Here is a 26,675-nt window from a genome sequence, read left to right on the forward strand (position 1 = left end):
AGAAATTTAGCCACATTCTAGTAGTTCACTTGTTTGGTGCAAGTACAGCCTTCATTATACTGGGAAAAGGCTATAGATTATTCTGAAATCAAAAAACCAAGATTGAAAGAACCCTCATATTAAAACTCTAAGACAATACTAACTGACCTATCCAAGCATGCCATTTTTGGTCCATTGACCATTAAAGACAAAGAGAAAGATGTTGAAGCTTTAAAAAAGGTGTAGAAGTAGCAGCTAGACGATAAAAATCTTAATTATCATATTAAGCAGTGTAAATTTTATTCTGAAATTCATGGCATCAGCTAAAGATTTTTAACAATGGGAAATCATTGTGACAAAAATACACCCAAGATAAGTTGAAGATGAAGGCCACGGCACAGGCTAAAGTCTGGAGACATGAGTTGTCATAGTAATTTAAATGATAGATAGAAGAGACTCTAAAGTCAAATGGTCTCTGGGGTGAAAAATATGTAACATCCTTGGTATTATAAAACAGCTAGAATGTAGTTTTTACCATCAAACAATTGGAGAAGGGCTACCTTTTTTTTTTTTTTTTGCAAAACACAATAATTAGCTTTTTGAGAACAAAGAACAGTATCTTCCACATGCCTTGCCTTTATTTTATGTAGATTTTGGTGTAGCGTAATTAAACAATAAATACAACCTGAAGAAACAAGATTTCTAAAAGAAATTCACATCTGGCTACCATCATTTGTGAGCGAGCTATATATGACCATTAGAAAAAAAATGCTCTTTTAACATAGCTATGAAAAGTGAAAAATCTACCTAGTAATTAAAGACAGGCATAAGTCATCAAAAAGGGGTCACACTCTCAAACAGAAGTGAAGTCAGTCACCTCACTGCACCCACAAAGTAAAAATGGAAAGAACTCTGATCAACATAATCCCTCCTCAGCACTTTAGAATTGAAACACATTCTTTGATATGTTTTTCTAAGCCTGGTAATTTATACTTAGAGTAACAGTAACTTGAAAAAATAATCCAGAGGCTCTACCAAGAAATTTCGACCTACTGTATCCTCTTATTGCACTGAATCTTGAATAAAAACTCATGCTCTGAACTGAAGAAGTTGAGTTGGAAGTATAGATACATAACACTTTCACAAATGCATCCCTCCTTGTTCATCACTATTTGTAAATATTGCCAATAGAGCCAACTTTCTCTCTTTCCTGAACAGTTTTCCACAAGAGAGTTCCATGACCACTTAAGTTGGAATTTTTTATACATTTCTTACCAAATAAAAGAACTCATATGTATGGCAGGAAAACTTATTGACCAAAATCTCTCAATATCTATTTATATCATAAATTAAAATTCTAGATAAAAAAGGACATGCCAGCCAACAGGAGGCAAAATTGCAGTGTCATAAAAGTCAATTACCATTTCCTATAACTAGTGTTTTAGTGTGACAGTGTGGGTCATAAGGGTAAAAATAAATCACACCTATTTTAAAATTGTAGCAATCTCCTTGATATTAGAAAATCATAAAACATATAAAGGAATGAGTGTAAAAATTGAAAAAGAAGTTCAGTTAAAATTGTTCATCTACATATTACAATAAAAATATGAACTAATGGAAAGGTAGAAAGTTTATAAAAATACTGTATTAGGAAGGGGATTTGTGATGATCAGAGCAGAGCTGATGGAAATCACTTGATAATTGATTTATGTTTCCTAGAATCACACCACTTGAGCACAGTTTTACCCTGGTGCCTCCTCAGTAGTATTCTACATGAAGAAATAGTCTGATATCATTATTTCAGGCCATCCTTGGAGCTCAAATATTAACTCACTTACAAATTCATCTGTGCCTTCTGATCTAGACAACCCTTAGTGATTTGAAAAGGTGCTTCCCTGAACTCAAAGTCCGCAAAGAAAAGCAGCATACTAGACACTGATTGGATAATGACAAACAGAAAGTTCCAACAGGGTTCATGAAAGAAGGGAAGATCATCGCATGTTTTTATCCCTTTGTTGACGGGTGCCCCATAAAATTTCTGCCAGCCAAAGTCCTAGAATGTAGGTACTTTGACATGTCATAAACGACCTTTCCAAGTGGGAACCACAATTAATATCTTAGGCAGCACTGGATCACACGAGCAATAGGATATACAGAGATGCCAGTCTAGTCAGCTATGATCAAGGTTTTTTGTGGGAAGGGGCTGGGAGGATGTCATGACACCACTGGAATGATTGTGGTTCAGCTAACAATTTGATGTATGACCTTGGCCGTTTCTTAACATCTGATTCTTATTTTCCTCATCTCATTTAGAAAGGAGAAGGTCCTTGCGAGGTGACTTCTAAAACAGATCTCAGGCCAGGCTGGTGACTGTCAGCTGATTTTGTTCTCACCTGCTCCTGACCTTGTACTAATCGCTTGATTCTTTCTTCATCTAAAACAGATACAAGTTAAATCTTCCATATAATTACAACAAAATCTAAGTATGATCTGCAGTAACTGCCAAGTCAATGAACTACCCTTTGGCTAATAATCAATAGAGTCAAATTTCATAGTAAGGATAAAAGTCGGTCACTTCATAAAAATTTTAGTTATAGGACCTGGCTTACAATAAAATACAAAACACAAAGATAAAATACAAAACTGAAGATATCATGCTAAGTTATCAGGAAGAAAAATAATAAAACATCTGTTTGTTTTATTGTATACAGACTGAAGAAAACGGTCATCTGATGAGCCTGAAAACAAAATCAAGTTATCTCTTTCTCCACCCAGGGGGAAGAGTACAGTGGCATTCAGCTGAAAACCAAAAAATGCAAAGTAATGTTCACGTGCCTGTGATATTATTGATATCAATAAGTACTTTTTTTCTGAGACAGGGATTCTCTGTGTAGCCTGGCTGTCCTAGAACTAGCTCTTGTAGACCAGGCTGGCCTCGAACTCATGGATCTGCCTGCCTCTGCCTCCCAAGTAGTGGGATTGAAGACATACACCACCTTGTCCATCTATCAATAATCCCCTCTAAAATGCAAACTCTTTTTGCAATTATGGAATACTTTTTAAAGCAAAATTTTAGGATTATCCTTTGTAATTCCATGTTTGAATACAGGGATGTAAGACCATGCTAAAATTTATGCATGGCTCCAAAGGCCAGACCCTAGAGATCATCACTATTTTACTTTGTCTCTTTGTGTTCTACTTCTGCCTGAAAACCAAACAGATGTGCACACTTCTGAGATGGTGTCTCCCTGGAAGTAAGTGGGTAGATAGCAGTACAAGAGCTAAGATGCAAAGATTCCTTCAAAGAAAACTGGTCAAGAGGATGGAGCCAAACTTAGGGAGGGATAATTACCATCCGGCAGGGGTGAGGGTCTTTTCTGGATAGCAAAAACAAGACATATGCAGTTGCAAAGATTTACTAAATTTAGTGTCTGTCCTCATATATAATTGATACCAATTCAGATACTGTATTGTGTTTGTTTGTTTTTTTTTTTTTATTTCTCCTATTTCCTTTAAACTGGAGACACCATCATTAGTCCCTTCATGGGATTCTGGGAAGGTAGCTAAGAAAGGCATGGAGTAAATGTAATCACTCACTTAAATTAGAAACCAAAAAGAAACATTGTGGCTAAGATTATAATGTTAAAAAGTCAGGGAAAGTTTTCAATAGTCAGAGTCACTGGGTTATAGAGAACAGAAGACAGGTCAACGAGGTGCTTGATTCCTGATCAACCTGAAAACACACACCTAAGAAGAAAGACACCCAGCCTGAGGATCCAGAGTGCAGGACATTAGGAACAGCAATCGCAACAACATAGTCTTCTCCCTAGGGTAGAGACAGGGACAGGAGTATTCTCCTCACACAATGATCCTCCCTACACACCCTACCTCCACCCAGTCCAAGGATGCAGGTTCCATTTCCCCTTTCTCTGTCCTCACAGTAGACCGTTCTTGTAGCTACTGCTCTGGTGAGTCAGATCTGAGAGTCAGGCCTCGTTGAAAATGTCACATCAGGATGGACAGCAGGCTCCGAAACACATCCTAGCTAACGGAAAAAGTTGGAACCAAAAAAAAAAAGTTAAGGCAAAAACTAAGGTGAATATAGCAAAGGCATTAGGACACAGCCCAGGACTCTGACATGGGTCGCACCTGCTAAAATAAATCTGTTTGATTGGAAGGTCAGTAGAGTGACGGTCAGGGAGGGTGGAAAGATGAGGCAAGGGTCTCTGGGCTTTCCCTACCCTACATGAAGACCCTCGAAAACCATCTCTAGTGAGCTCCCCCTCTTCGTCTTCATCTCAGGGCCTGTTGGAGGAAAGAACCAAAGTTTGAAGGGAAGTTGGAAGATTTTGCGGCCACGGGGAAAGGTGGTAGATTCGGGTCTTACCCTGGCGGCTCTGGATGAGTAGGGGTCCTCGAAGAGGGCCCACATGCGGGGCTGCAGCCTCCTCCAGCGGCCAGACTTGCCATCGGGTCCTCCAAGCCCTGCAGCATCCTCAATGCCCAGCCTCTTGGCCGCTAGGTCCTCGTCGTCCCCAGGGTCGCCCCCGATGAGGTCGGGCGTCTCGAAGATGTCCAGGGCCTCCTCCGCGTCGCGGTGCTGCCGGTAGGTCATCCAGCAGCAGGGCTCCACGTCGGTCTCGTCGATGCCCCAGAAGGCCAGCTCCTCCTCGAAGAGCGGCCCGCACACGTCGGCGGGGCAGTGCAGCTTGCCCGTGCGGTAGTAGTTGAGCACATAGGCGAAGACCCCGGGGTGGCGATCGAAGAAGAATTCGCGGCCACCCCCAGGGTGGTGGTCGCCGCCGCCGCCACCATTGCCACCGTGGGAACTGCAGTTGCCCGCGCCGCCCTCGAAGCAGCTGCTGGGGACGGGGGACAGGGAAGGCGGTCGCGGCGGCGGAGAGAGCGGAGGGGGCAGGGGCTGCAGCTTGTCACCCGCCGCGGTCAGGCAGTCGCCCTGAGGTTCGGAGGAGGCGAGGAGGGCCAGGCGAGTTCCGGGAAGGGTCTTGAGGGTGCTGCGGTAGGTTTCGTGCCGGGTGCCCCCGACATTGAGGATCACCCTCTCGTTGTTCTCGATCTTGCCCATCGCTGTGGCTCAGACATGACTAGGGGAGGCGAACAGGGCACCGAGTTAAAGCTCTCCTGGGCCATAGACTCACCATGACCCCCCCTCCCCGCGCGCGCGCGCCTCTACCCCCACCTCAACCCCAGAGTGCCAAGATGACTAGCTGGCAAGTGGGAAGGACCCTCCCAGGAGGAGCCTGGTATCCAGTCCGGTCCCCGCCTCTTGCATCATGCCTGGCCCAGGTTCCCATAGAGAATCAAGAACAGTTGAGTTTTCCTTGACCTTCCAGGAAACCTTTTCTCTTGCGGCACACAGTCCACCCACCCTTGGCTCTGACCTCCCCTTCCTTTTACCCTCCACCTTGTTTCTCCTCTGTCCCTGACAAATCCAGCCTGCTTTAAGTCCCCAAGCTCCCCCACTTTCCTTCCCCTAACCCTCCACTGCTCACTCTCCAGCACCCCCTCTTTGCCCCAGGACCTTCCTCTCTTTAGACGGACCCCCTGCCCCACTCTCCCACATCTCTTTCAACCCCTCCCCTGGTTTTAGTGTCGTTTCCCCCACCAGGGAGTTAGGTTGGCTAAGGCAACTTAGCAGTGTTGGGGGGGGGGGAGCCCTCGGGGGCCCCAGCTGTCTGCGTACCCTTGGCCAAGCCTGGATACCCGTTTGCCCCGCTCTGTTCTCCGTTCACTGCCCTCCCTCACCTACCAAGCAGAAAACTGAAGACGGAAATCAGAACAGCAACAACAACAACACACACACACACACACACACACACGTCCCTGCTGCTTCGCTGCCTTTCACCAAGGAGACTTCTGACTAATTTCCTCCTCCAATTTCCTCTTCACATTACTGTTATCGCTGTTGCTAATGTTATTATTACTTGGGAAAGGAAACTGGACGAACTAGGATCCATCTTTGAGGACAAAAGTGAGCAATCGATCCCACCCCTCCCCCTCCCCCCCCATTCCCAAGAAAAACAAACATCTTGAGGTGGAGAGTCGGGGGGTTGCTTTCGAGGAGGGGTGAGGCCCGGGAGAAGCCGCAGGAGGCACACCCCCTGGGTCCCTGAGCTGGGAGACCGGCTGTATCCAGTCTCTCCCTAGGGCTCTTCGCATCCACATTCTCACAGCCAGGCAGGGGGATGCCCGCCTGCACCGCCCTTCCTTACTCCCCCTCCCCGTCCCCGGATACCTTAAGGAGACAGGGAGAAAAGTGGATCTGCTTGGGTCTCCGAGTAGACGAGGTTTTCCCCTGAAGCCCGACGGAGTCTCTGCGGCCCGCTGAGCCGCCCTTCTCGAAGGAGAAACTACTTGTTGGCGTTTTCGGGGTTCAGGTGGTTGAGCCGCTTCTCTGGGTGCCGCCGAGGTCGGGGAGAAAGTCCCCGCCCGCCGCCCGCTGCGCTCCCCGCCTTCACGCTGCTGAGATCTGCCGGCTCTCCCAGAGCCACCCTCCGCGCCCAGAGTCCCCATCGCGCGGGGCTGGGCGAACCATGGAGCTCGGGGCGGGTCCAGCTGGCGCAGCCCGACCCCGCTGCAGACCTTCAGCCCGGCTGGCTGTTGCCCTGGAGAGGAGGCTGACCCCGGAGGACGGGGCGAGGCGGTGGGGAGAAGAGGGGCTCACCCGGTTGAAAGTGAAGGCGCCCAGCTTAGATGTGGATCCACAGATTTGGTCCTCACGGCCCCCCCTCCCCGCAACCCCCGCCCGAAAACAGCCTCTGTTAGAGCTGTTCCTTCTGCACCGCTCGCCTGAGCACAGAGCTACAGAGTGGGTGGGTGGGTCTGGGGATGAACAGCTTCATCCTCGCCCTCTCTGGAGCTTCTGCTTGCACTCTTTAGGCACCTGTCTTCATGTTCCGTCACTCCACTGCCCCACCCCTCCCAACAAGTGAGAGAATCTAAAGCCAATTGCATCTTTGCCTTAATGACAGCTGGCAGGAGGGGACTGCTTACAGGTGACAGGGGATCGTGTTTCCTGTGTCTTCTACAAGGCTCCACTTTCTCTCTTCACTCAAATGTAGGTCTCCAGGCATCACAGCACGGTTATATAAACCGAAACAAGTTTTAAAAGTTGATCCCAGGAACATAATGCTCCAAAAAGTACAACTTCAGCTGCCTTTGTCTGAAATAACCAAGCAACAAATCGAGGCTAGTCCTGCTAAACTCAACTATCTGTTGGGCCTTGTTTACATTGCGAGTGCTGATTGAACTAAGCATTATAAGCTGCAGGGCTTACCCAGAAGAAAAGTAACACCCCACAGTCCCAGAATTCAGGATTGGTCCTTCTGTAGGCCCTGAGGATAGAGTGTGATGTTCAGCTCTCATCATCTTGAAGGTGCTTGTCTTCTCCCTTCCTCTCCTCACATCACCCTCTTCCTGTGGGCATGTTATCTCTCTGTCCAAATTCTCCCTTTTTCCTGAAGACATCACCTTATGCTAATGGCCTCATTTTGACTTGGTCACCTCTAGAAAGACACAGTCTCCAAATAAAATCACACTCTAAGTAGTGGACATTAGGACTCTAATAGATCGTCTTGGAGGACAGCATGATCAACTCAAACTAGTCACATCACCAAAATGTTCTCTGTGTTTATTTGTGTGCACAATTCAAGCAAATACAGAGGAGGTAGGTGGAATGGAGGAGGAGGCTGAATCTAAGAAGAGTACAATTCTACAATTCATTTAACATTATTAGGATGAATATCCGACAAGGAAATACCAGGATGTAAGTGGAAGAAGGCATCTTTGAAGAACAAACATTGCTATTATTTTGTGACAAAATTAACTTCAGTTGTCAACTTGACATGCCTGGGTTGTCATAAGTCTCTTCCTGTCTCTTTAACATCTATAAGTTCAGTATAGAAAAAGATGTAAGCTTAAATGTAAATTAACAATAGTAGTAATAGTAACCCAAGCATTTCTAGTAAAAGGTATTTATTGAGAGCATAATAACTGCAAAATTGTTTGCTTAAATTCCATCTTTTACTTTTAATAAAAGAAGTATTGATATTCTATACTAATTAGTATGACTATAGAAAGACAAGTTATATATTGGTGGCAGGAATCACTAATGAAAGACTTCAGTTTCATAATGTTCGTTGTATTCTAGGGAAATATTTGAGAGAACCAAAAACAAAAGGAGAGCGAGGAAAAGAATTTGCAGGGAGGGAAATGGAGATGTAAACTCTAGCACATCGACTGGGTCTAAGTTTATATGAGTTCTCCAGGAGTGACAAGAGGAAGAAGTCAGAATTTTCTTAGGATTCGTGTATGTAAAGTTAGAGAATGTGGCAGAGAAATTTGACAGCAAACTTTGGGGACATGAAGGATGGGATGCGTATGTCGAGAAAGAACTGGAACACAAGCAATGGAGGAAAGGCTGTTTTTGTTACCTTCTCAGTAGAAGAGCATCCTAATACAAACATCCTGGGTTCGTTATATAAGAGAAAGGAGAACAGAAAACCCCTCCAGCCAGCTCTCTCCACTGATCTTGCTGTAAAATTCAGATAAAAGTGAAAAGACAGCAAAGCATTAAAAGATGATGAGCAAAACCGAGGAGAGAGAAAAAAAAAAAAAAAAAACCAGCAGCTCCAGTTTTCTTTCTGACTGATGTGGAGCAAAGGTTTGAAAGGCTGTATGGACACCAGCACTGCTCACAGGGAAGCAACGGAAATGGGGCTCCCTTTGTGTTCTGGACTTAACATCAGAAAAAGCTACAGAAAGTAAGCATTACATCATCAGCACCAGAACTCTGGATCTCAGGAAAATATGTGCTGAGCCTGGGATGCTGGTTCATGCCTCTGATGCCAGCACCCAAGAGACGGAGAACAGTGGACGATTTCATGTTCAAGGCTCCAGCCTGATTCTGCAGTGAGACCTATATTGATCTGGACTAGAGAATGAGATCCTGTCCAAAAAGAAATGAAAATACTATGACTCAGAATGGCATACTTGTAAAAGTTTAATATCTAAGCAAAAAAAATCTTTTAAAGTCCAACAATTTTTTAAATGCTCATCTTTGCAATGTAACATATTCATAAAGAGTTCCACTCCAGTGGATAAAAAATAACCACATTTCCCATCAGATGCCTCTTGTGCAGGGCTCCCAAACTACTCAGCTACTGCAGTCTGCATGAATACAGAGAAAGTAAAGCTCTCGAAGCCTGATAATAGATGTGCACTTTAAAAAATAATTTTCTGTTAAAACACTTGTTTTTAGTCATCTTTTAATGACCTGTTTTGTTAAAGTAATCCATTCTATGCTACCTTAACAGGGAATCACAGAGTAATTTGTAAGTATAGAAATTGGTTTTTCTTTTGCTTTGTTTTATCTTTTTGCAGGTCAGGAGTCTAAGAAGTCCAGAAGGAGGTTTCTAGACTGTCTTGTGGACCTTTTTACTGTGTTCCCACACAGAAGTAGAGCAGAAGGGAGACAGAACTCACTTCCCATCAGTCCTTTTATAACAGCATGATTCCATGCTTATTACCTAAACACATCCAAAAAGAACTCACCTTCCAACACTGTAGGATCAAATTTTTCAATATACTTTGGGAACACAGAATCAAGCCATTAACATTTATGCAATGCATTTTCATTCCTACCTAAACTAGTCATTTATGTGGATTATGATGGAATAGACTTCAGTAAGATAAATTCATGATTTTAGGATGTGGCAGTTTCATTTGTATGTAATACATGCCACAGCTTTTCTTGGGGACCAGGCATCTGCATAAATATCCATCACAGCAAAGATATTTAGTCAATTTTAACTTACTGCTTACTTAAAAAAATTAATGTGCAAGTGTTCTGAAGAAAGGCATTTTAGATTGAAGGAAGAGAAAAAATGTCCGTGTATATAGGATGGTGTTCACTGATAAGCATTTAAAAAGAGTTGAAAGTAGCTTCTTTTGATAGAAAATTCTGTATCACTGTCTTCTACACCAGCAATTCACTTGAAATAGATGAAAGTGGACTGTGGGAGAACTGTCAGTCCTTAAAGCGCTTGCCACACAGGCATGAGAACCTGAATTGAATCCCCATAACTAATATAAAAAGTCTGACACCACAGGGCATGCCTTGGAATCTCAGTGCTAAGCAGGCAGAGACAGAACAACCCTGTGACACATTCATAAGCCAGTACAGCCATGCAGTGAGCTCCAGGTTCAGTGAAAGAGTCTGCCTCAGAAAATAAGGGGAAGAAGTCATTGAAGAAGATACCTGGTATCAGTTAGTGTCCTACACACACACACACACATACACACACACAATGTAGGTACAATAAATCATGATACTTAAGGTGGTTGCCCTCTATATAAAGATTAAGTTATCAGTAGATTCTAATTAATTTTGTTTCTAAGTCATGGATGTTAGGTAAGTTGTGATTCAACTATTTTTAGTATTTTCTTGGCTTCTACTCTCATTTCACAGATATATGTTTACTTTATTCAACTATGCATTATTGCTGATTCCCTTTCTACATTTTCTTTAAAATCTCCCAGCCATGGGACATTGCCACACCTTAAAGTCTATTGGAAAAGGTCTAGTTACATCATTTGAAAATTATTTTTCATACAAAAGTTTATACCATGAGATCCTTCTGTGGCTGATTTACTGTAAAACCTTGTAAATCCGTGGCCTGAGCATCCTACATTCTTATGAAACGCTCTCTAGAGGAAGTTGGATTGAGTCTAAAGTTTATGAAAATATGGCAATATGAGCCAGGCGGTGGTGGTGCATGCCTTTAATCCCAGCACTCGGGAGGCAGAGGCAGGAGGATCTCTGTGAGTTTGAGGCCAGCCTGGGCTACAGAATGAGTTCCAGGAAAGGTGCAAAGCTACACAGAGAAGCCCTGTCTTGAAAAACAAAAAAAAAAAACAAAAAAAAAAAAAGAAGAAGAAGAAAAAAGAAAAGAAAATATGGCAATACAATAACTGAACATTCTGTCTGCAGTATATAATAGGAAGGAGTGTGACAAAAAAAGAAGTAACTTTTATTAAGAGCATACCAATTATGCCAAATATTATCATCTATCTTTGACCAATCAATCTGTCTGTATACACGTACTATGTGTGTGTGCATATGCATATGTGCACATATAATTTTATTATGCATTATGGTAAGTCTACCAGCTAACCATTTAAATACTAATTTTCCTAGTTGACAAATGATTGTCAGGGTAATGAAGGGAAAAGTATTATTAATAATTATAGTAGTCAAAACTAACCCTAAGTATTTCAGTGAAAAATAAAATCTCAAAAGCATTTGGTTTAACTCAACCATTAATCAATCATTTTACTAGCATGTTAGGGATGAAAAGTTGAGACGGAATTTTTCAAATACCTTGCTCAAGTTCACACAGTAAAAACTGATGTTATTCAAGCCCACCATTGTCCATATCCTGGTTAGAGAATAAATGATACAGTCACAGTTTGACTAGATATATAACCACGAAATGTATAGGAATTAGTAGAAGATAATAGATATGACAAAAAAAACACCCACAAATCTTACTTGATATGACACAGTTGCTTTGTGAATTGAAAAACCATTATCAAAATAAGTCGGAATTCTGTCTCTTCCTTATGTTTCATAAACAGCATATGATGAAAGCAGTAATCAAAATAAGCAAGTAAAGTGAGCACAGGGAAAAAAAAGAAGTCTGTTTAGATTTGGTTTGTGCTAAAGGAGAAGAATAGAAATCATGAGTCACAAATACTGCTCTGCAAAGGTTGGGAGTAATCAGATTGGTTTCCTGGGGAAATAAAAATAAAGGATCCAGGATGAGGAGCTCGAAGAGACTTACAAGAAGATGAGAGCTTGTCGAAGCATAGCACACCAGCTCAGTTTCAATATTTAGAAAGACATCTAGATGGATAGTCAGGCTTCTGAAAAGGCACTTTCTGCAGCTTTCAAATGGAATTGAGGGGAGTAAAAATAACATCAGGGCAAAGAAGTGATTCTGGACTAAGAAAACATCATTGAAATTCTTTTTCCTTTAGCTAGGCCATGGGAATATGCTTCTCTGTTTTATTTTATTCAATTATTTCTCAAATTGGACTATGGATAGCACAGATGATTGTGCAATTTGGGAAAGGGAAGTGGAAAATAATGTAAGACTACAATAAAAATTAGCATGGCAAAATAACTCCTCAAAGAAAACACTAAGGCACGCAGGGAGATAGACAGTGGGTTTTTTCCAAGAGATACAATGCACTTTTCAAATTTCTGTCACACACACACACACACCACCACCACCACCACCACCACCACCACCACCACTACCACCACCAATTTCAATGTCTTATTTAGATGTATAACCAATAAGAGTGCAGTATTCCCTCAATGACCTGGATCATTTTATTGTGATAATTAAATTTGGACATCCACTTAGATTTAAGAATATCTTTCATTGTTATTGCAATCTAAGTATATCCCCCCTAAGTTCAGATCTGTAAGCTTATTTCTAATGTGATAGTATTATGAGGTGGGTATTTAAGAAACAATTTAAGTCATGATGAAGGTGGAGAGTAGAAAAGCCTCCTAAGTTGGATCTGGGCCATTGTAAAAGGTTTTGAAGAATGGCTGGCCTCCTACTCCACCTCCTCCAAGGCTTCCTCAAGTCTCTGAGACAAGCTGCACACTCTGTACTCAGCATATGCATATGCACATAGCAGCTTTTATTTCCTCAGGACGGTTAGAAGTCAAAATTGCAATCACTTGATTAATTGCTTGTCTCTTAGGCTAGACTGTAAGTACTGGAAGTAAGTACATCTCAACCACAATGATATACCCAACATCCAGGTTAGCATCTGGATTATAACATATTGTCACGTTGACAACCAGGCGGTGGTGGTGCACACCTGTAATCCCAGCACGACGGAGGAAGAGCCAGGCAGATCTCTGTGAGTTCAAGGCCAGCCTGGTCTACAGTGAGATTCAGGACAGGTACCAAAACTACACTGAGAAACCCTGTCTCAAAAAAAAACATAAATAAATAAACAAACAAGCAAATAAATAAATAAAGTACAAATGATGAAAGAGCTGTTATGGTTATAATGTAATGTGACCACAGGTGCCATTATTGTGCACATACCATTTTCCAGATACTGAGATAAAGGATTTACATGAGTTCTTCCACTTAACTATCTCAGTAGTCTGAAGGTATATAGATGATAATTACGTATATAATATAGGTAAATACATGTTTATATAAAAGACTATTTAAATTGCCTTAAGTCAAAGCCATAGTAATTTGAAGAAATAACACTTGAATGTAGATGTTTTGCTTTAAATTATTGTGTTTCCTAGCAATATTTATTTCCACGGAATGTTCACAAGTGAAGGGAATGGTTTATTAAAAGCCTGAGTTTCTGTAATAGAATTTTCATATCAGATTCTGTCTCTGTTATGTTTGTAACATTGCACTCTTGTTCATTCATAGCACAATCCTGCTTTCAACTGAACTTCAGTTCCTTCACAATTCTAAATGTAATTCTTCTTCGAAAATTAGACATCCTTCAATATGCCATAAATTTATGAAACTCATAGTTTTTAGTAAACATTTAGGTATTTCTATATCAATGTCCTCCTAACTTTTACATTAAGTTTTTAGCTGTTATTGTTGTGGTTTGTTTTTTTCTTCATTATTTTTCTTTTCTTTTTGAGATTATAATATAATTACATCATTTCTCCCTTCCCTTTCCTCCTCCAAAAACCTCCCAAACACTCTTCATTGCTCCCTTTCAAATCCACCCCTCTTTTTTTAACTTATTGTTACATTCATATATATATATATATATATATATATATATATATATATATATATATATTCCTAAATACAACAGCTCAGTCTGGATAATGTTACTCATATATGTTTGTTTTCAGGGTTGACTACTTGGTATTGAATAACCAGTTGGCATGCTCTTCCCTGGGAAAGACAATCTCTCCCACTCTCTACATTCCTTTCTTCCTATTGTTCTTTGTCCAGGGCTAAGATCTTGTGGGCTTTTCTCTGTTTATTGTGGCACGACTCTTGCTCTTTTCTTTATCCTTGTTCAACTCATATTTATGCAGAGCCTTCGTCCTGTGGCTTCTGACACTACTAGGAATCACAGTATCCATTTTTTTTTCAGTTAATACCCTACTGTGATGTTATTCAGATGTATCTAGGAGCAATATGCACATGTAGCCACTTGCTACATGTGAGAAATCGCTCTTCTACCTGAAGTAGGTTAGAGTCCAAAAGCCTTCTAAGGTTGTTTTATTTTGATTTTATTTGCTTTCCCTTTTCACTGGCAGTTCAAACTAATATGATTCTCTACAAATCTTGGTTTACCTAGTCATAATCTACTCTATTAAACAAAAGTCATATCATGCATCTCTCCTTTAAAGAGTGGATAGACCTTGGGACCCCACAAAGGCTGCCCTCCCCACAGGTTCAAGTACGGCTGTGTTTCAGCAGGGAAGGTCTATGGAGCATGCCTTTACATTCTTTAGATGGCTTCTGTCTGACTAAAAGGGTCTGAGACACCAACATCTGTCTTTCCTAGCTTCCAACAGAAGCTCTCACAGCCCTATTTGGATTTCATTCCTTTAGGATCATTTTCCTGGAAGAGACCAAGGAAACAGTTTCAATTTCCAGTTCAGAAGGTTCTGTCTCATGTAATTTCTCTAAATTCTGTTACAGCCTTTGTGGTTTCTTCTCTGGTGTTACTTTTCTTCTCTCTCTCTCTCTCTTTTTAATCACAGCTACCAAGGAGAAGCCACTTGTCACTTTCTGCCTTTTCTGCTGCTGATCCATGAGTTTACTAGAGTCCTTGCCTGTTTCCCACATCGCTGTGGGCTGCAGGACTGTGAAACGCCGTGCTAGTTTATCAGTCTTCAATAGCGTCTTCTTCGCTTTCACTCAAGACCTCTGCAATGCTTCCTCAATGTCTTTGCAACTTTTACGAATCATTTCTGGTATGTTCTCTTAGCTTTAGCTACCGCTGGACCCCAAGGCCAACAGCAAATGCCTTATTTTATTACAGTAGCTTCACACTTTCAGATTCAAATTCTGTTCTGGTAACAGTTGCATAACAAATCGCTCCAAGACTCTGTGGCTTAAAACAAGAGCCATGGAGTCATCATTGCTGGTGGATCTATGAAGTGGAGACCGGGGGACAGTACTGTACAGAGTTCATCCCAGTTTGGTCATATTTGTGGCCTCCTGTTACTTTAAAACCCAGTCTTAAGCTTCAGGCCCAGTGACATTATTTCTGGTTCTGAATGTGATGAATAAGTTCCTACCTTAGGATCCATTTCCCATTGTTTCTTTTTCTGGATTATCATTCAAGTCTCCTCAGACTTAATGTCATGCAGTGACTGCCCTGACATATAGCTCATATCTGCACCAGTCACCCAGAATCCTTGGAGGGATGTCACTCTGCTTAATGAGACAGAGGATGTGCAGTGAAGTCAGAAGGAAGACAAGAACCCTCTTGGGGAGGTAGTGTTAAGCTGTAAAAACTGTAAGCGTAATTTCATTCCAGCATATTCTTTCCATTCCTGAAGAATGGCAGTCTTATGAGGGGCAGTTGCTTGCAATTTAATCTTGTGCTTTTTTTAATCTTCTTATGAACAATGACCAGTTCAAAGGCAACTCTCCTCTCATCAAGGGTGTCAATCACCCCTAAACTGCTTCCCCACTACGCTTCACACCCATTTCTTGAGAAATAGCAACAATAGGGCTGGAGAGATGGCTCAGAGGTTAAGAGCACCGACTGCTCTTCCAGAGGTCCTGAGTTTGATTCCCAGCACTCACAGGGTGGCTCACAACCATCTGTAATGAGATCTGGCGCCCTCTTCTGTATACATAATAAATAAATAATCTTTTAAAAAAGAGAGAGAGAAATAGCAACAATATAGAGTGGGAAAAAGTCTAGCAGAAAACCGATGCTTATACATTAATAGAAATTTAAAAATAGCTCTTAAACTCTCACGGTTTCTCCCTAGACAACAGAATACAAAACGCAAAGGGAAGTTGAAGAATTTGTATTGGACTTGGGTAGGAGGTTCTACATGAAAGTGAAGTACATTATGATGTAATCAAGGATGCTGAAAAGTTATTAGAAAGCAATATTAGATCATCTTAGAATGACCTCTTCTTTCAAGAGAGAAAGGAAAGAAAAAACTTAGTTGTAATTTTCCCCAGTCTTAGAAATGTGTGCTCCAAGAGAATATCATTAAACATCAAGGCTCATCACTTCCATCCAGAGTTAGAAAAGGCATTTTAATTTTACATGCACTTTTTTTTCTTAGTAAGGGAAATGTTTCCATAGAATCTAACTCATGGGAATCATACTAGAATCTATTACACAGTGAAAAAAATGATACAGAAATATCTCTGTGCCATTACTGGACTAAAAAAGCAGAGGAAGGAAGCTAACTTGCACTACCCATTAAAAAAAAGAGAAAGAGAGAGAACCCAGAAGCCCTATTCTCAGGCTGGTGAAATAAACATCTTCAGTCACTTCCTGTGGAGAAAAAATTACTTTACTAGAGCAAAAATACTTCAGATGAAAGCAAAATGAAGGGAGTCTGGTCATAAAGGGCAACACACCTATAGTTTGTTGACTGATACAATAACATGTCCATGACAGCTGGGCTGCCCAGTTGTGAAAAAAGATAAAAACCCACACTAGCAACAAGTCTAGTCATTCTAGATTAAGTCATGATAAAAGTTATAATTTTCTGAATGTTCATAATTTCCAAGATATGTAACAACTATCCTTTTATTCTCAAATATTCATTTTTCGTTATTTTAAAGAATTATGCTCAGAATGTATTTCACATTTTTCTGTCTTACTGTAATAAATAAAACATCTGTGTAAGAAGCATAATTATTTTCTCCACTGAGATGATAGGAGAAGAATGTCATACTACTGTTTCATTATGTTATATTCATTTGACCACTGATGACAAATCACCACACATATTTTAAGCATGTGTGATTTACATATATAATTACATTTATATTTAGATATACACCTATATATACATATGCATACATCTGTCAAATCTGTTGAAAATAAGTTGTAGATGACTTGAAATATTCATTTATCAGTATTTCACTATGTGTGTCTTATGGATGAAGATGCACTCATACACAGCCATAATAACTACCAAAAGTAACAACTAAGTAATGTCTGATAAAAGTTGCACATTGAATTCTGAAGTCTGCCACATATATCTTTGAGAACTATGATTATTTCCAATTGAGTAGCTAATCAATACTAATTATGTTCATTCCAGATGGAATTTCTTAACCTCCTTTTATTTCTCATAATGTCCATCGCACTGTATATCCCAAGTTACAAATTTCCCATTATTCCCACATTTTTAAAATCAAACATTTTTAAAAGGAATACTACACAACTGATACAATCTTTTGTGATTCATCAAATCTATAACCATATGCCAACTACTACTGTGTCCACCAAACTGTTTTAAGTTGCATTTTAACCATTGTGGTTAATAATTAATCCATGACATCAGTTTTCTAATTATAATGCTTTATTAATATTTTGAGAATTTCACACAATGTGTTTTGATCCTATTCCTTTAATTCCTTGTTGATCCACCTTCACCTCCCTCCCGCACCCCCAACTTCATGTCCACTTTTCTTTTCTTCTATTTCTTTCTTTTCGATGACCCACTGAGTTAAATTTGTGCAGCTCATATGCACCTGGGAGTCAGACCATCTGCTGGAGTATAGTTGTCATGTTACTCTTTAAGATCATGACAATTCTTTTCCCCAATCTTCCATTTGTTTAGCATCCACTGATAAGCCAACAGGAATTGATTATTATAGCTGCTGTGGTAGCATGAGACATCCTATAAATGAAAAATAGTTACCAACATTCACTTTGTACTTTCCTGGTCACATCAGTCTCAGCAGACAGTCTAATAAATTATTACAAAAGTTTAACTGGACATCAGATACAGGTGATAAAATTATCAGTGAAGTGGGGGATTTGTCAGGCTGTAGAAAGGATGGAGTCTGAAACACACACAGAGAAAAGGAATAAAATGAAGAGAACAATATATGAGATGCATGCAACATTGCACATGGAATGACATAATGATAAGACCCTCAACAGAAAAGACCAGGATCATTAGAGGGAAGCATAATTTAAATAGGTAGACATTGACAATGCTCCAACCCTGAAAAGAACGTCAAATCACAGATTCAGGAAGTAGTCCTGTAGCCAAAGCAGGATTAATAAAATGATAACTATACCTAGGCACGTCAGAGAGAAACTGCTAAAAACGAGCAGATAAAATATTCAAATGTAGCAAAAGCCCACACACTCCTTTCAAGTGAGTCATGGTAAGACCAGCAGCTGGGATATAAACAGAAACAGTAGATGCTGTGGAAATAAAAATGACATCTTCAAAGTATTAGAAGAAAATAAATGCAAACCTAAAAGGCCTTATGCAACAAAAATATCATTCAGAAACAAAGATTTCCACACACGTGCTTACACATACACATACACACACACACACACACACACACACACACACACACACACACACACGCATGCACACACACTCACCTAAGAAAACCTGTAAATGGGAGATCCACCTGAAACAAAGAAAGAAAGGAAGGAAGGAAGGAAGGAAGGAAGGAAGGAAGGAAGGAAGGAAGGAAGGAAAAATTTTAAACAAAAGTAAAATTGATCACAGATGAAGAAACACTAATGCCATGATAAAAGTAAATATAAGAAGCTAAATCCAAAATTTAAAAGTTGGCTTTTTAATGAATATATACTACCTAACATGTATGTAGAAATAAAGCAAAAATCCTATAAAACAATAAGGAAACACAGAATTTTACATGTGTTTGTGTATTGTAATTGTCTGACATATGGTAAAGTTAGTGATTTTATTATACTTAAATAAGTACAAATGCATATAGCAAACTCTAAGAATTCATTTATTAAATAATAATAACACCATTTTAACTAATACAGAAAAAAAAGGACATATGACCAAGATCACAAGGCTCCTTCTGTGTGTACCCAACTTATTTCACTTGACATAATGATCTACAAGTCAATCCATGATCTTTCAAATGGCAGGATTTTGTGATTTCAGGATTCAAATATATTCCAAGGCATCTATGCATCACAGTTTTCTTTTTTCTTCAGTTTCTGAACTTCTAGGAATCAGTCCCATGGACCTGCAGATATGAGGCATGTACTTTGCCACTGAGCTAAATTGCCTAAACTTATATTCTTTATATTGGTTGTCTCTATTTGTTGGCTATTGTGAATAATGCTGAAAGAAATCATGAAAGTGTGCATTTGTCTTCAACATGCTGATTTCATTTCCTTTGGATATATACCTGGCAGTGAGATTGAGATACTGTCTTCCATGGTGGCTATAGTAATGTGCATTCCTCCTAACCATATCAAGAAAACACATGTTTTAAGCTGTGCACAAAAACTGTCTGAAATTACATGGTTTTGTTGCTTCACTGATTACTGAATCATGTGTTGAAAGAATTATTTCAGGAAATATACATTAGTAGAGTCATTATGAAAGCTACTACATTGACTCCTTAAAAACGTAAGTATAGTAATTAGTCTTCATGTCGTATGGCTGCAATCTGGCACATAGGAGGATGAAGAAGAACAATGTTGACTTCAAGGCCAATTATGACCTACATAACAAGTTCATGGCCAGCCTGCACATCATAATAAGACCCCATTTCAAAAGATAATCACACATGGCCCAGAAATCATTTTTCTCATTAAACACCCAATAAAAAGAAAATCAGTTTCTCTGTGTCTACATCATCATGTTTACACCAGCTTTATTCTTAGTTTGATGACATGATCTAACTACCTATCATTTAATGAGTGGACAGAGAAAAAAATGTCAAAAATATACAATGGAGTATTATTGTGCTTTTAAAAGGGAAGACTCCTGCCATCATTTGCCACATGATAAACCTGGAGGACATTGTGCTAAATGAAACAAGCCAGACATAGAAAGACAGATACTGAGTGACCTCTAGAGTAGCCAAACACTCACAGAAGCAAAACAGAATGGTGATTTTCAGGGACTGGGAAATTCAAGAAATGGGGAGATATTGCTCAAATGATACAGAGGCTCAATGATCTATAATTGAGTTCTAGGACCTGAATATGCAACATGAGAGTTATAATGATGTGGACCTGTGTATTTGAAGTTTGCAAAGACTGATCATCAAGTACAGAACCATATTGACCAGTGCTAATCCTTCTTGACAAATTCCAGGCATCATTTCCCCTGTAGTCTTAAAAGCTTATCAAGATTCTTTACAAATACCACCTTCTGAAAAATTTTCAGAATTAGCAGATTTATTTTGTCAAAATACTACCTCAATGTCAAGCTTAATTCTGATTGTTCTATGTTCTTGAGAATTGGCTTCCTTGCTGTGGGATATTCTGTATGGCAAATGTGTTGCTCTGATTAGTTAGTAAATAAAACACTGATTGGCCCATGGCTAGGCAGGAAGTATAGGCAGGACTAACAGAGAAGAGAAAAGAAAGAACAGGAAGGCAGAAGCAGTCACTGCCAGCCGCCATCCTGATAAGCAGCATGAAAAGATGACGGTAAGCCACGAGCAGCGTGGCAAGGTATAGATTTGTGGAAATGGATTAATTTAAGCTATAAGAACAGTTAGCAAGAAGCCTGCCACGGCCATACAGTTTGTAAGCAATATAAGTCTCTGTGTTTACTTGGTTGGGTCTGAGCAGCTATGGGACTGGCGGGTGACAAAGATTTGTCCTGACTGTGAGCAAGGCAGGAAAACTCTAGCTACACTTCCTAATTCTTCATTACCTTCTTAAACCTCTGTGCCTTGAAGCAAGTCTGTATGTATGTTGTGTGCACCATTCTAGAAGTTCTCAATGGCGAGTATTTGTCGGTTGTTAATATAAGCACATGCCTATGACTTTTCCAAAGGTTACTCACAGAAGTATAGATTGGTTGTTCCAGTTTAATAATTAAATAAGCTAAACAAGCACTTAATAATCTTGTTTAATTTCACATCAGAAGGTATTTTGTTTTTTATTTTTAGTATTTTTTTGTGGATGCACATGCCATAGCAGGCATGTGGAGGCCAGGGAACATCTTTGTGGAGTCAGTTCTTTCCTACCACATTTGCATAGGTTCTGGGAGATAAAATTCAGGTCACTAGGATTGGTGGCAAGTGTCTTTACTCTCTGAGACATCTCACTGGCTCCAAAGAATTTTTTGATAATTTTTGGTCACCTATGCTAATTCCTTATTACAGATTTACAATGCATGAGACTGTACCTTAATTATTAAGCACACAATAATAAAGCATGCCATTCCCATGACATAGCATTTACTTTCCCCTTAGTGTAGCACAATAAATAAACAAAGCACAATGTTTCATACTATAGTAAGTGATATGAAGAAATAATGAACAGTGGGTTATTACAAAAAGGTAAATGACAAGCTACAACCTCAACATTAAGAAGAATACACAGGCCAAGCTTGATAGGTAATGTGTGCCTGTAATCCCAGAACTCATGGGGCTGAAAAGGAAATTCATGCCTGAATTTGAGAGGAAGGGTAGGGACACAGGAGAAGATAGAGAGAGGAGAAGAAAGGAAATGAAATGAATACAATGATCATATGTGAAATTCTAAAGAAAAGTTTAAAGAGAAAAAAAACTCTCCCTTGACTATATAGCAAGGTTCTAGGTGAAAACAGAAAAGAATAAGGAAGAGAACCTTCAGTCTACAAGGTTGGGAAACATTGTCTAGGCAGAGGTGACTAAACATAGAAATAGCTTGTTAGTTAGCAGACAATAGATAAGTATGATATACGAGCTAAAGCTGGGAAGGTAGTGCATCCGAATCATCATGTGCTATGTCAAAACAACAGCTTTGTACTCTGAAACGCTTAGTCAAGCATGGGCTGCTCACTTTGGGCCTGTAGATACGGCCCAGCACTTAACACCACTTGCAATGCAGTCTTGTGAACAGGAGCTTGGGTGTTACTATAACTCCAGGGGATTTAAAGTCCTCTTCTGGCCTATACATGCTCATAGGAACACACACAGAGACAGAAAGAGAGAGAGGGGGAGGGAGGGAGAGAGAGGGGAGGGAGGGAGGGAGAGGGAGAGAGAGAGAGAGAGAGAGAGAGAGAGAGAGAGAGAGAGAGAGAGAGAGAGAGAGAAAAGAGAAATAAATAAGTCATACATAGGGTTCTGTATCACAGCTAAGTTAACTGTTGCAGCCGGCTTTCTTTTGAGCCACCAACCAACTCCCAAATCATGACACAGAGACTTATTATTAACTATGAATGTGAATGCTCGGCCTATCTTATGCCTGTTCCTCTAGCTCTTAAAACTTACTTTAACCTACTTTCTATTCATCTATGTTTTTACCTCAGGACTTTTTACCTTTCATTCTGTATATCCTGCTTTTCCTGCTTCTGCCATGTGTAGCTGGCTGGTGGCTGCCTGTCTAGCTGGCCCTGGGCATCTTCCTATGGTGGTATTTTATTTGTACTGAAATGTCATTTTCATTGTATGTTAATAAATAAAGTTGCCCAGGGGTCAGAGCTATTAGAGCCATAGCAAGAGCGTGGCAGCGGCGGCGCACGCCTTTAATCCCAGCACTTGGTAGAAGAGCTAGGTAGATTTCTGTGTGTTCAGGGATACAGCCAGCATTGGAGACATACGCCTTATGACCTGGAGGGCGGTACTTACAGACAGTGATGAGGCAGTCATGTGTTTGGGTTTACAACCAATGAGAAGGCAGAACAGAAAGACTATTTAAAGACAGACACACAGGAAGTAGCTCTCTTTGGGGAAGCTAGGAGCACTGCAGGAGGTAAGATTTTAGCTCTGACCTCTTGGCTTTCTCTTTTACATTGGTTCTGTGTTTCTTATTTTAATAAGATGGTTGGTTACATCTACATCTTCCTATTTTTCTCCCTCATTCTCAATTCTCTCCCTGGCCTAGATTCCTCCTCCTAGTTATTCTTTCTTTCCACCAGCCCCGCCTATATAGCTACTATATAATACTACTATATAACTATTATATAATAGCTACTACATAGCTATTAGCCATTCATCTTTTTATTAGACCAATCAGGTGCCTTAGGCAAGCAAGGTAACACATCTTTACATCATTAAACAAATGCAGCATAAACAAATGTAACACACCTTTACGTAGTTAAAGTAATATTCCACAACAAACTATCATAGCATTTCCACTGAAATAAGGACAGAAAGGTCCCCTCAGGCACCAAACTGATAGGAATTCAATAGGCTGTCAAGAGCAAACAGATTCCTTTCACTGGCAAATTTATCTCTCAGATAATGGTAGAAGCAACTTGTAAAACTGATACCTGAACTAATAATGACTAAGAAGGAACAATTATTTAAAGTAACAAGGACAAGAAGGAGAACCTTTTAAACAAGAAACAAGATCACTATAGTGTGTAAAATCATAAGACAAGGAAATCCTTGGCACATACAGACAGCATTCTGTCCCTGAAAGAGACTGCCCTTTTCTAGTTTAAGAACAAGAAGAAATGGACTTAGGTAGTTGGATCCTAAGAAAGGGTATCAAGCATTTCTTAGAATATCCCATGAATAAGCAATTATGTTACACCATTCTGTTGAGGAAAAATATGAAGGCGCAAACCAAAATGCTGATGTTCCACAGAGAAATCTTTATGATTTACTCAACTCAAGAGGTCATTAGTGATTATAAAATAGTGGCACCTGTAAGTGTTTGGGGTTTTTGTTGTTGTTGTTGTTTTGGGGGCATTGAGAATTCTTAATCATAAGGTATTTAAAAATCATGCAAAAAAAATAAAATGAGTTTGGCAAAAAGCACAACCAAAGGAAGAAGAAATAGTTGGAAAAAATATTAATGGGTCTTAAAAAGAAAATGAAACAATTAATTTGGATATTTGATTTATCCTGCCAGATGAAGAACAAAACAGGCCAGCAACTGAGAGTCAAAAGTTGGCATAACTTATTAACAGATGGCTCAAACTGACACCACGTCCATTTGGCCAGGATATCATTCCCAGAATGCTGAAATCACTCACCTGCTGAAGGATACAAAACAGACATCATTCTTCAATAATTCCTGGTGAATACATGAACCCCTGGAAGACATAGATGAATCTAATGTCCCTCTAATTCTCAAAATGTCAAAGAATGGAGTAAAGAGCTCCAAAGACTCTCTTACCCGGTCGGAAGGGGCTAAAGGACATAATTCACAAGCTCTATGAGATGGAGCTGTTGCTAAAGACTATGACAGGAAACATGATTCCGATTGTCTTTCTTCTCTGCTTGCTATGCTCCGGTCATGGAGATATTCTCTTTCCCTGAAAATCGGGTGCATAGCACAGTTAGTTTTCGTTGGTGGACAGCAGTTTCTCTACGTGACACTCAGGTGGATTTCCCCCACGTGAGACATCTGCACATGCCATGCAGTCCCCTTAACCTGCCATGCTGTCATTGTCTCGATATTATCTCCAACTCTCCCATCTTAACCTGGAAAATTGATCCACTTCTTGTCTCAGATCCTGTGTCCTACTGTAGGACAGATTCCCTTGTTAGGGTTAGTATCCTTTATGTAAAATGCTTGCCTGCAGAGATGTTTACGGTTTCGTTTTATAATTTGGGAATTTTGCACACTATTCCTTTATGTTTTATTTGCACTTACACAGGCAGAGAGTTTTGTCTTACACACTACTTTTGATGTGCTCCCATTCTGACTTTGGCCCATCTCTTGAAGTGAAGAATTCTCCATTCTGGCATTATGTTGGTACTTAAATAGTTTTGTATTTGAAGGATTTGGTGATTTCAAATTGTATTTGTGGTGTGTGTGTGTGTGTGTGTGTGTGTGTGTGTGTGTGTGTGTAGTGGGTGTGTAGGTACACAAGCATATATGTGCAACATTTTTATGGAGGGCAGAGGTCAAGGTCTGTTTTTCCCTCATTTGCTCTCTACCTGGCCTTTTGAGACAAGGTCTCTCACTGAACCTAGAGCTCACAGGTTCAGCAAGGCTGGCAAGCCAGCAAATCCCCAGGGATCTGCCTGTCACTACCTCCTAAAGGTCGAGATTCCAGACACACACCACCATGCTCAGCTTTCATTGGGATGACTGGAACTGAACTTAGATCTTCATGACTTCACAGTCAGTACTTTACAAGCTGAGCTAACTCCCTAGAATTGCAGATTCTTTTCAATTGAGAATGTTTAAACTGTATATCCTGAGTAGCTATTTTATAAAAGCCATCACAATTGTTACTGATTAGTTATCTGGGTGATTGTTTGTTTAATGTCTCTTTTTCTCACTAGTCTTGTTCATCTATCTACTTCAAGCCTCCAGGATAGAGAAATTTCAGTCATAAATTCTTTGCTAGTCGGTTTGTGGGTGTAGACAAGGTCTTTTATAGAATCGGCTAAGAAAAGATGGAGAAATATGAGCTGGTCATGGTTCAGTTGAGTTGAATAACAGTCGCAGATGAAATGACCATATCCAAAAAATAGAGATTAAAGAGGGTCTGCCGACGATGGGGATTGTGCAGCGTCAAACCACATGATGAAACAATGATTTATTGTCTTTGTTGTAAATAAAGTCACCTTTATACTCACTAAGAAATGGTGAACTCCAAGGCCTCACTCTCCACTATTGGGGTTTATGCTTCCATAGGGAAACTCTCCCAAAACCTTGTGGTTTTCTGCAGGATTTGACTTTCATTTGACATTCATTTTTTGTCCCACAGATTTTTCTCTCTCAGGGGTAGAGTTACCAATTTTACATTAGTAAAACCACTTCTTGTAGGCTTTCTATTTTAGATATTAGGGAGGCTTGGAGGACTGGGGGCTGGAGATTGAACCCCAGCATCTCCAGTATTCAGCTGAATACCTAGCCCAAATAAACATGTCTTTAAATGTTCTCTCACTCCATGAAAGATAATACGTTAGAATATACTACAACTAGCATCCATACAAGATTGATGAACATTTCCATGTGTATATTTTAATTTAGTTTCATGAAGATTGTATTGTAAAGCAAAATGAACATGTGGACAATACAGCTGATAATAATTGAATTATTAAATTATTATTCAGTTATTGTTGAATGTTGTTATTCCCTGTCTCTGTGTACAAATTCAGGTCTGTTTATAGTACAAAATAGTAAATGAAATGTAAATTAATTCATGGAGGAACTTTCAAATTAAAACACAAAGCCAAAGGAAAAAATTCATGGATTTTACTTCAAAAAACAGAGTCTTCCAGGCATGGTGGTTCATGCCTATAATGCCAGTGCTCAGGTAGCTGATGTAAGAATATTGCTACACTTTCGAGGCTAGTATGGGCTACATAGTGTGTTCCAGGTGAGGGTAAGCTACAGAGTGAGATGCTATCTCATGGAAAAAAATGTCTCTGTGTGTGTGTGTGTGTGTGTGTGTGTGTGTGTGTGTGTGTGTGTGTACATATATACTAAGTTCTTAAGGACAGTGTTTTTAAAACTCAGTAGAAAAAAAATAGGATATAAGCTTGCCATGCAGGCAATTTACAAAGGACAATCACAGT

General features: G+C 39.9%; 1 protein-coding gene across 11 annotated transcripts in view; it reads right to left on the bottom strand.

The window, feature by feature from the left end:
- Positions 1-6,718, bottom strand: part of Kcnc2 (potassium voltage-gated channel subfamily C member 2) — a 188,459-nt gene extending 181,741 nt beyond the window's left edge. For 10 of the 11 annotated variants that reach the window (XM_028873079.2, XM_028873078.2, XM_028873073.2 and 7 more), the window contains exons 1-2: positions 6,236-6,718; positions 4,367-5,084 (exon numbers count right to left, since the gene is read on the bottom strand). In XM_028873079.2, coding sequence (XP_028728912.1) covers positions 4,367-5,065 — 699 coding nt within the window. In that variant the 5' untranslated portion in view covers positions 5,066-5,084; positions 6,236-6,718. Of the gene's footprint in view, positions 1-4,366; positions 5,085-5,683; positions 5,955-6,235 lie in introns of those variants that run through there. The other variant, XM_037196764.1, reaches the window with a different exon arrangement.
- Positions 6,719-26,675: the final 19,957 nt, after the last annotated feature.

This window comes from Peromyscus leucopus, chromosome 18 (assembly GCF_004664715.2).
Source record: "Peromyscus leucopus breed LL Stock chromosome 18, UCI_PerLeu_2.1, whole genome shotgun sequence".
NCBI classification, from domain to species: Eukaryota; Metazoa; Chordata; class Mammalia; order Rodentia; family Cricetidae; genus Peromyscus; species Peromyscus leucopus.